Source organism: Homarus americanus, unplaced genomic scaffold (genome assembly GCF_018991925.1).
Source record: "Homarus americanus isolate GMGI-L3 unplaced genomic scaffold, GMGI_Hamer_2.0 scaffold32929, whole genome shotgun sequence".
NCBI classification, from domain to species: Eukaryota; Metazoa; Arthropoda; class Malacostraca; order Decapoda; family Nephropidae; genus Homarus; species Homarus americanus.
Genome location: NW_024737097.1, coordinates 22,747,332 through 22,757,186, shown reverse-complemented (window position 1 = coordinate 22,757,186; position 9,855 = coordinate 22,747,332). Strand labels below are relative to the sequence as shown.

Here is a 9,855-nt window from a genome sequence, read left to right as displayed (position 1 = left end):
ATCTTTCCTTGATCTTGTTGAGCTCATACGAGATGACTTGTGATATACATGTACAGGGCATTCCAGAAAAATTTTATACACATTGCCTTCCAGATTGCAAGAAGGCTTGCATTACAACCGCAACAATGCCCTCACTTGTTGATGTGCGAGGTCTCCCACTGGTGAGGACAGTGGTACGGTTTGAATTACATGTCTTTACATGATCTCTGCAAAATTCTGTATGGCATCTTTTATAATTTTTTTCGGAAACACCCTGTAGTATACTTTCGGCCTTTAGTGAAATACGTTCTCCCGAAATGTGAAATGAACATAGGTCTGGTGAACCACAGTGACAGTTCATCATTAACTCGCAATCTCTTAAATTCTTTGGCATTCAAAGTTCCTCAGAATTTACAATCTTTCACATTTGGGAAATAAAACTATTCAGCTGCATAGTCAAAGATGTTTTTAATTGTAAGTCAATAAAAAAATTATACAGTACTTCATTTTAGATAATATAAAATTTAATAATTAGTGAAGAACCCTATAAATGATTAACATAAGAGTTGAGTATATATATATATATATATATATATATATATATATATATATATATATATATATATATATATATATATATATATATATATATATATATATATATATATATATATATATATATATATATAATTCAATAGAAAAATATAGGTAACTTCTGAATATTACTATTTCTCACTCTGAAAGGGCAACTATTATATAAAGAACATCACATGTGAATACCCGACCTCTTTAATATCTCATATAGTTATAAAAAGTACTTAAAAATACTAAATTCTTTAATAAGCATAATGTGTTGCAACAAACTTAATACATAGTCAACAAAAATATTATGCTAACACAACCTTTTCATCACGAGGACTGTTTAAAAAGTCTTTCAATTGATTTCATAGTATTGTACCAACACACATGACCCCCTCACTGGTATACTTGAAGCTACTAGTAAGGTTTCTTGAAGATGAACGAGGTGATCATCTTGAGGGCAGGGGCTGGCTTGTCTTCAGGGACCATGTGTCCAGCGCCTCTCACCGTCAGTAAGTCAAGGTTCTCGAAGCGCTTCACATACCCTCCAACTTGACCTCCCTCGGTCCACACCTTCCGTCCCTCCACCACCTGCAGAGATCATGTGCAGTGCTTTAAGAATCAGATATACATCATAGACAAGACAAACAGACATATTCAGTAAAATCATCACACAAGATTTCATTTGGTGTGGCATGTACCTGTAGAGTATAGACAATGTAGGTATACAACCAATGTACCAAGACAGTTTGGGATAAACAAGTAATGTTAAACAGTAAGGCAATTCAACCAATGACAGCTAAATAAAGCCAGGAGATGCTTATTTCCTGTATTGTATTAAACTACTGGGTATATACCTTCTCTTAAAACACCTTAATATAGCAAACATCAACAGCCTGATAAATACTGGATCCTATCAATTTGGAGAATTTATTAGAAACCTTTCATAATAACTAGATTTCTCTCAAATATTGTGAATAATGCTTATGATACAGTACAACTTTCCATATCAATACAGTGAAACCTCTATTTAACAGACTATTTGGAGTGGAAAGTTCTTTATATACAGGGTCTCTTAAATGTGAAACTTAATCTAATGAACGACGTAGAAATGAAAGTATGTTATATCAAAGGCTCGTTGGATGTGAACACACCCCCCCCCCCCTAATGGATTATATGGCGAGAGAAATCTGTTATACAGTATGTAGACGTTTCATGAATTGTAGTCTGCTTTACTACAAGAATTCAAGTTTGCTGATTCATACTATACTTAATTCAAAAATTTTAATGTCAATCTGTAAGGTTGTACAGTCAACTACAGAAGTCTGTTCGCCTCTCCACCTGAACTACAAACCCCGAGATTCAGACTCATGAATCCAAAGCTTTTATGGACAGAATAATGTATCGGTCTACTGCTTTGGGTTCATGAGCTTAAATCTCTGGGTTTGTGGTTCAGAAGGAGAGGCGAATGGACTTGAGTAATTGACTGTACAGATAAGGATATACTATTCAATTTATGAGCATTAAAGGAACTGTAAATAATTCAGGACTCCAGATCTTTTAAAAATACAGTCTAGTAATTAACTCAACACAACAAATTGACTCACCCTTAACACACAACAAATTGACTCGCCCTTAACACACAACAAATTGACTCGCCCTTAACACACAACAAAATGACTCACCCTTAACACACAACAAATTGACTCACCCTTAACACACAACAAATTGACTCGCCCTTAACACACAACAAATTGACTCACCCTTAGCACACAACAAATTGACTCGCCCTCAGCACACAACAAATTGACTCGCCCTCAGCACACAACAAATTGACTCGCCCTCAACACACAACAAATTGACTCGCCCTTAACACACAACAAATTGACTCACCCTTAACACACAACAAATTGACTCACCCTCAGCACACAACAAATCGACTCACCCTTAACACACAACAAATCTACTCACCCTTAACACACAACAAATCGACTCACCCTTAGCCCGAGACTTTCCACAAACCATTCGTCACCCAAGAAGTTGCAAGCCATGTCAATGTCTCCATTGTACACCAGACCGCGAACACGAGCCGTCAAAAACTCGTACTGGGGTTTCATGGATTCGTACTCTCGCTTGTAGTCGTGATTCACCTCGTCGCTGGAAATAAAGGGAATAAGTGTAATATGCAGTAACCTCATGTTCATGTCACTTTGTATATATTTAAATTAAATAACTAAATATTGTCCTATGTCTTTCCATAACTAACAAATATTGTATTGTGGTTTGTATGTTGTGGGAGAGGGATAGACCCAGTGAAGTTGCCTGTTAGGAATTTCGAGGTTGCCAGTCTGTGTGGCTTATAAGTGGTGTGGACTGTACATAATGATCTCTAAAAGGCTATCAGAGGGAAGGTACTGCCTGCTTCTCTATTTAATCGGTATAAAATAAGCTACTTATCTGTACTTTCCCCCATGTACTCACCTGCATAGCTCAAACTTCCCTACGCTGTCTGGGATGTGGATAGCCTTGCGGACCTCTGGGGTGTTGAGGTACATCAAGAGGTTTGTGCCGTTGGTGCAGGGAGGATCCAGGGTCAAGTTATTGATCCTGGAGAGAGTAATAGAAAAATAAAAAAGGAAGATTGAAAATATATTGAAACCACTATTAAATGGACTATACGGAGAAGAAAGTCCATTATATCGAGGGTCCATTAGATGTGAAACCCCCATCTAACAGATTATATTGAGATGAAAGTCCATTTCACATCTGAAGGACTCTCGATATAATGGACTTTCTTCTTCCATATAGTTGGTTAGATGGAGGTTTCATTCACATCCAAATGACCTTTGGTATAATAGACTTTCCTCTCCATCCAGTCTGTTAAATAAAGGTTTCACCGCACAGTACCGGAGAGAACTGTTCACAGACTCAACATCCCAGGTTTTGAAGATCCTAGTCCCAAAAAGTTGAAGCTTAAGTTTATTGTCATACACTATTTTAAGGACTGAACTGGTATTACAAATTTAACTTCAAAATACAGACAATTGATAGGGAGATTTGGTTGTATAAAAATGGAAAAAAGATCCTATGACCAAAAAACAAAATACCACTCATTAGACCTTGATTATTAAATGGATTTTTACATAAGCTGTTTACATAAGCCGTCTTGACGTTATCAATCCTACCTTGAACCTTATCAGTCAGTCCTATTATGTCAGGTGGCAGTTCACAGACTTACAGGACTTAACATGAGAAAATTATATACAGTATATATACGAAGTCTGTCCAAAAAGAAACCAAACTTTTTAAAAAACAAATTTTTTGCTTTACTTACAACTTAATCAGACTTGTCTCCTTCAAAGTACTCCCCTCCACTGTTGATACACCGCTCCCAACGTTTTGTCCAGTTCTGAAATGCGTTTTAAGGGATGGTGCGCAGGTCTCGTAGTGAATTTTCTTCTATCTCTTCTATCGTCTGAAATCGACGACCTTTCAGGGTGGATTTCAACTTTTGGAAAAAAAAAAAAGTCCACAGGAGCCAAATCCAGAGAGTAGGGCGGCTGGGAGACGATGGTCGTCTCGTGCTTCACCATAAAGTCACGGATAAGGAGCGACACGTGAGAAGGTGCACTGTCATGGTGCAGCATCCAGGTCTTGTTTGTCCATGCCTTAGGCCTCTTCCTTCGCACTGCCTCCCTCAAACACTTCAGGACCTCCAAGTAAAACTCTTTATTGTCTGTCTGACCACGTGGAACAAACTCATGATGAACGACCCCCTTCCAATAAAAAAAGACGATCAACATCACCTCCACATTTGAGCGACTCTGACGTCCAGAATTGGGATCGTCTTCGGTGGATGTTCTTCCCCTTTTGAAACGCTGGTACCACATGTGACATTGTGTACGGCTCAAACAATCCTCCCCATAAGCTTGTTGCAACATTTGAAAAGTCTCCTTAAAAGTTTTTCCCAATTTGAAACAGAATTTCACGCAAACACGTTGCTCTTCAAGTTCCTTCATTATTCAACTTGCAACAAATCGCCAAGTGCAAAACACACGTTCACTCTAGCGCATGTAGCTCGATGACTAACTGACGTGGCGTGATGCGGCTAGTGTTAGACTAAAGGTCAAGACCACCGCTACACAGCGCTCCCGTCGCGAGCACGCTGCGCCGGCTCGTTGGCGCTCTAATTAAAAATGTCGGTTTCTTTTTGGACAGTCCTCATAAGTGATATAGCCTAGACCACGACGGACACTCTAAGCAATTTTAACCTTTCTGGATCACCTGATCCACCAAAGTACAGTAGAAACCCCAAAAATGTATTAGCCTCAACAACTCACCTCTTCCTTGCCTTCAACATCATCTCAGGATGAGATTTATGTTCCTTAAAGATATTAGACAAATCAGCTTCAACTCTGGAGAAATTCCCAGCTGATGGTGAAGCTGGACAGTCATCATACAAGTTATACATGTTGAGCCCTTGGTTGTAAATGATGTCTGAAGCTACTGCAACCTGTAAAAATAATAAACAACTCCTGATTTATGTACTGTACAGCCCTGTAAATGTATTCAATGCATATTATATCATTATGTCTAAATCAAATGTAAGTCTGTATATTTTCAGCCACCGGCTGCAACTCTATTAATAAACCGTTTATTATTATTATTATTACACACACTCCTCAACTTACGACGGGGTTAGGGACCCAAATCCAGGACGTAAGTGGAATTGGTCAAAAATGCTTAAATAATACACAGAAAATCTAAAATGGGTGTCTCTTTTTCTTCTCGGCACCACAAAACTCTCACTTTTAAGCATGCCAGCCATTTTAAAGGGAATTACAAACAAAAATTTTGTCAGTACACAGCGCAATCACTAACGTCGGGACTCGAAAATACGTAATTTGAAAAAATTTTGGTACGACTGGGGTGGTCGTATGTCCGGGTGGTCGTAAGTCGAGGAGTAGCTGTGTATATATAAATATATATCGCCAGTAATTATTATCTCTGCCACTAGAAAAGCAGAATATAGTGAAACCTCTATTTAATGGACTATATGGAGGAGAATGTCCATTATATTGAGGGTCCATTAGATGCGAAACCTCCATTTAGCAAATTATATGGAGAGAGAAGTTCATTATAAGGAGGCTTCTTGTAATAAAAAATCCAACTCCGAGCATAAAAAATTATCTTTTCAAATCCAACACCTTACTCTTCCGAAACATATATGGACAGAATAATGTATCAATCTAGTGCTTCGGATTCAAGAGTCTGAATCTCGAGGTTCGTGATTCAGGAGGAGAGGCGAACGGACTTTAGTACAGTACAGTAGTACCCTGATTTACGCGGTCAATTGAACCCACAGGGTACCGCGGAAAGTGAAAACCGCGTAAAGTGAACAACAGAACATATGGGATTAATTCCAATAGAGACTGGCCCGACCCCCAAACTCCACTTTTTCCGACACAATACCTATGTTGTAGTAAAAATAACATCTAAATTTTATGATGGTATGCTCACACAATTAATATTTAATACAGTGGCCAGGTTAATGTTAATTCAAATTGGACTCAAATCCCCCCCCCCCCTCTTCCTAACTCAGTAGCTCCTACCTCTCTGAGAAATGTTTGGGTGAAAACATTAGATTTTAACATTTAGTAATAAATAATACCTCAGACTAAAGTTAGGATAATATAATTGACATTTCTGGATTCCTTGCAGGTCAGGGAATATTTTGAATGTAAACTTCATATATTTTGCAAAAAAGATAAAAACACGTTTTGCAAACCAAACTATTATATCAGACCAAAAATTCCAAATGTCTAATGCAAAATCCATGATGTTTATATTCAAAATGATCATCATATTGTAAGAATTCCAGCAATGTAAATTATATTCTGGCCGGGTAATTTGTATGAATTTTATGAGCTAAATAAAAAATAATAATTATACTTCACGCGTATATGAGTAATGCACCGCAGAAAGTGAAAGTCCGGTTCTGGCAAGGTACCGCGTAAATGTAATACTGTAGTTGACTGTACCTCTGAAGAATTATTTACTGTATGAGTTTGTTTTACACACGGGCTGTTGATCTCCTAGAAGCGCACTTTTAGTAGTCAGTTTACAGTTTAAATATACAAGTATTATATTACGAAAGTGGGTTATTTCTATTAAAAAAAAAGTTTAAATGATTCATATAATAAAAATCAATAATAAATACTTGAAAGTTAATATGCAGCAATGGTTGACATCACAATTGGTAAAATCCCCTGGTACAGTTCAGTCTGGTCCATGGTGCCACTTTGGATAACATTGACAAACTGAAGTAAGGGAATCTTGTATTATTCTCCTCACAACTCCTGGACAGTGACAAGTACCATAATATAAACTTACTCGTCACCAAAGAGACCATGGAAGTATCCAAAGAAGATGATGGAGTCGTCGTTCAGCTTGTAACTAGAGAGACCATTGCCAATAGCATAGCCCTGAAGGTTTATGTTGAAGTCTTGTTGACCCTCGAGTACCCTCACTGTCAGTGTAGGGACGTACACACCGGCATAGGATTCTCCAGTGATGAAAAACTCGTTCTTGCGATACTCTGGAAACTGTTGGTTGAAAGAAAAGAAAAACTTTATAAAAAAGACAAATATTATGACTAGAACACATATAATTTAAGGCTAACTTTCTTTTCTTACATAATTTTCCCAGCACCAGTTTATGACCTGAGGTTGATTACATGTTTAAAAGTTAATGTCACTTACAGTCAGTCAAGGCTTTACCCAAGTTTTCGGTAATGGTGACTGCAGCTCGTGAGAACCCACTATGTGCGTGGGGCCCAGAGTACTTAGCCTATTACACCAAATCCTAGGTATGGCCCAGTTCAGAAAGAACCTTGTTACTTTGCACAATATTTCTGTAGTTATACCATGAATCTGTGTTGGCAAAAGATTGCAATAGCCAACTAGGAATTTTCAATATTTTTCACTATTCAAACCTTACTACACCAATGATGCAAAGCAAATACCAATAATGGAAACTATACACAGTAGCCATTTTAGTGTAAACTGGTAAACCAATCTTGGAGTCGGCCCTGTTGTGGAATGGAAGTGCAGTGGTGAAACACATCATTTACAACAATATGATAAGTGACAGAATTTGTGAGAAAGAGATGGACTTACTTTATTAGTAAAGAAGTCTTTGAGTGCAAGGTAGTTTGAGAATGAGACCTCGTCATCACCAGTGGCACAATCACCGTTGGTGTCATAAGAGTAGCCAACACAAGCAGGAGCCTCCAGGAACAACACATTGGCCATCTGATAAAGTAACCACAAAAAATCACATTAATAGGAAAATACTACAAACCCGATTTTGGGGGCAACAATCATGGGGATTTTCTCACCCTGCAAGCCTCATCTTGCTGTGATTTAGTATGAAATTCACCAAAAGCAAAATGCTAAAGCAATACTTAGACATGCACCTAAGATGCAAAAACATTATTGATTTCATATACTGTATCTAGTGATAAACAGTATACAGTACACCTATCCTTACAATAATTCCCAATGATAAAATATTTTTCCAAAACCAAGAAATGAAAAACAAAAGGTATATTTTCTGACTGAGAAGACATAATTATAGTGTGTAGTATCAAGCATTAATATATACAGCACAGTATATGTACTAGATAATTCATTTACTTTGTTCCATGCATAAATGTTCTCCTTCAAAGTCTTGCCATCAGGGTTGACAGGGTATGGTCCTAGCTCAGCCAGCAGACCTTCCATCGAGGAACACCCAGGACCACCATTCATCCACAACACAACAGGGTCATCTGCAGGAGAGCGTGACGACTCTACGAACCTGAAAACATTTTGTCACGCCATATTACTAACATCTACACACACCTGCTTCTGAAATAGGATTTATTCTAATTAATGAATATCTGAGCGTGTGTATCTTGCAGCTAAAAGAGGGAATAAAAAAAAAGACAAAGATACAGTACTGTACTTACCAATAATGAAGATGTTTCCCCTCGGCCCCTGACAAATATCCGCTGTAGTGACGGAAAGAGATGTTGTGGTTAAGTCCCGGGAGGTCGATTATCTCGTCAGAGTCCGGAGCACCAAGAACCCCGGCAGCGAGACAGACCACCACCACAGTCACCAGAGTATACATGTTGAACCTCTGTAAAGGAACATTTGTAACTGGAGATAATGTACTGTACAATGTCTTCTACAAAATGCTGAATATTGTACTCTGAAATACAGAATCAATACAAAATTAAATTATAGAAATATGGATCACTTGTAGATTAAAGACCAAAGCTTAATTCACCTTAAGATTAATCCCCATAATATTAACCTAACCCCAGCTTAATTCACTTGAAGAGTAATGACAATAATACTGTACTAACCTGTTACCTAACCCTACCAGGTAGAGGTAGGATGAAGGTGGTTAATCTTCAGGTAAGATAAGCTGAAGGTGTCAGGCAAAATCTCCAAGTGATCCAATTATTTCACAAACATTCTCATCAACAATTATTCCTAAAACCACAATTCTACAACAATTTTCACAACAATAATTCTTCAGTAACAAACAATAACATCTTGCCACTGACCAAAAGTTTCCTAGAGTTTAATTGAGATATTCAGGGCCAAAAAAATAAATTTACTTCTTTTATCCTCTTCACCAAATGATCGCCTAGATGTTACCTGCCAGCACAGACAACCCTTCTGTCAGTATAGAACGTGAGTAGAAGAGTGATAAAGAGTGACAGCCGGTGACTCACAACTCCCTCACTAGGTTCACTCCCTCAGGTCTTCAGTCCTCACTCACATGACATCCCCTTCAACTCCTCTGCCTTGGCCATGACTTAGACTTAATCCATTTACATTCATCATTTTAATTCGGTAAATATTGTACTATATATAAATAAAAATTGGTTTATTTTATATGCAGATTTTACACTATATTTATTTACAACAAGTACCATCACCTACAATAATACATACATTATTTAGTTATCACCCACAAGAACACACTATCTCAAACCACAAGATTCATCATCAACCACAAGTTATATAAATCCAACTACAGAGAGAGAGAGAGAGAGATAATTCAGATGCAGATACAATTTACCATTTGCCTGTGTCCCCCCACAGAGAGGTCAACAGTCTCTTACATAAGCACCGTATACCTACATTGTCTACACTATATATTCACACTGAGCTGTAAAACTAGATTATAGACAAGTTTATCTGATTGTAAACCTGTATAATAACTTTACAGAATAAATAT

General features: G+C 37.6%; 1 protein-coding gene across 1 annotated transcript; it reads right to left on the bottom strand.

The window, feature by feature from the left end:
- Window positions 1–428: 428 nt before the first annotated feature.
- On the bottom strand, window positions 429–9,428 carry LOC121873139 (lysosomal protective protein-like). Its single transcript, XM_042376455.1, has 9 exons — window positions 9,270–9,428; window positions 8,570–8,742; window positions 8,256–8,418; window positions 7,737–7,871; window positions 6,952–7,163; window positions 4,899–5,096; window positions 3,040–3,165; window positions 2,556–2,715; window positions 429–1,149 (listed from the first exon to the last, which is right to left on the bottom strand). The coding sequence occupies exons 2-9, from the start codon at window positions 8,731–8,733 to the stop codon at window positions 976–978; spliced, it is 1,332 nt and encodes a 443-aa protein (XP_042232389.1). The 5' UTR covers window positions 8,734–8,742; window positions 9,270–9,428; the 3' UTR covers window positions 429–975.
- Window positions 9,429–9,855: the final 427 nt, after the last annotated feature.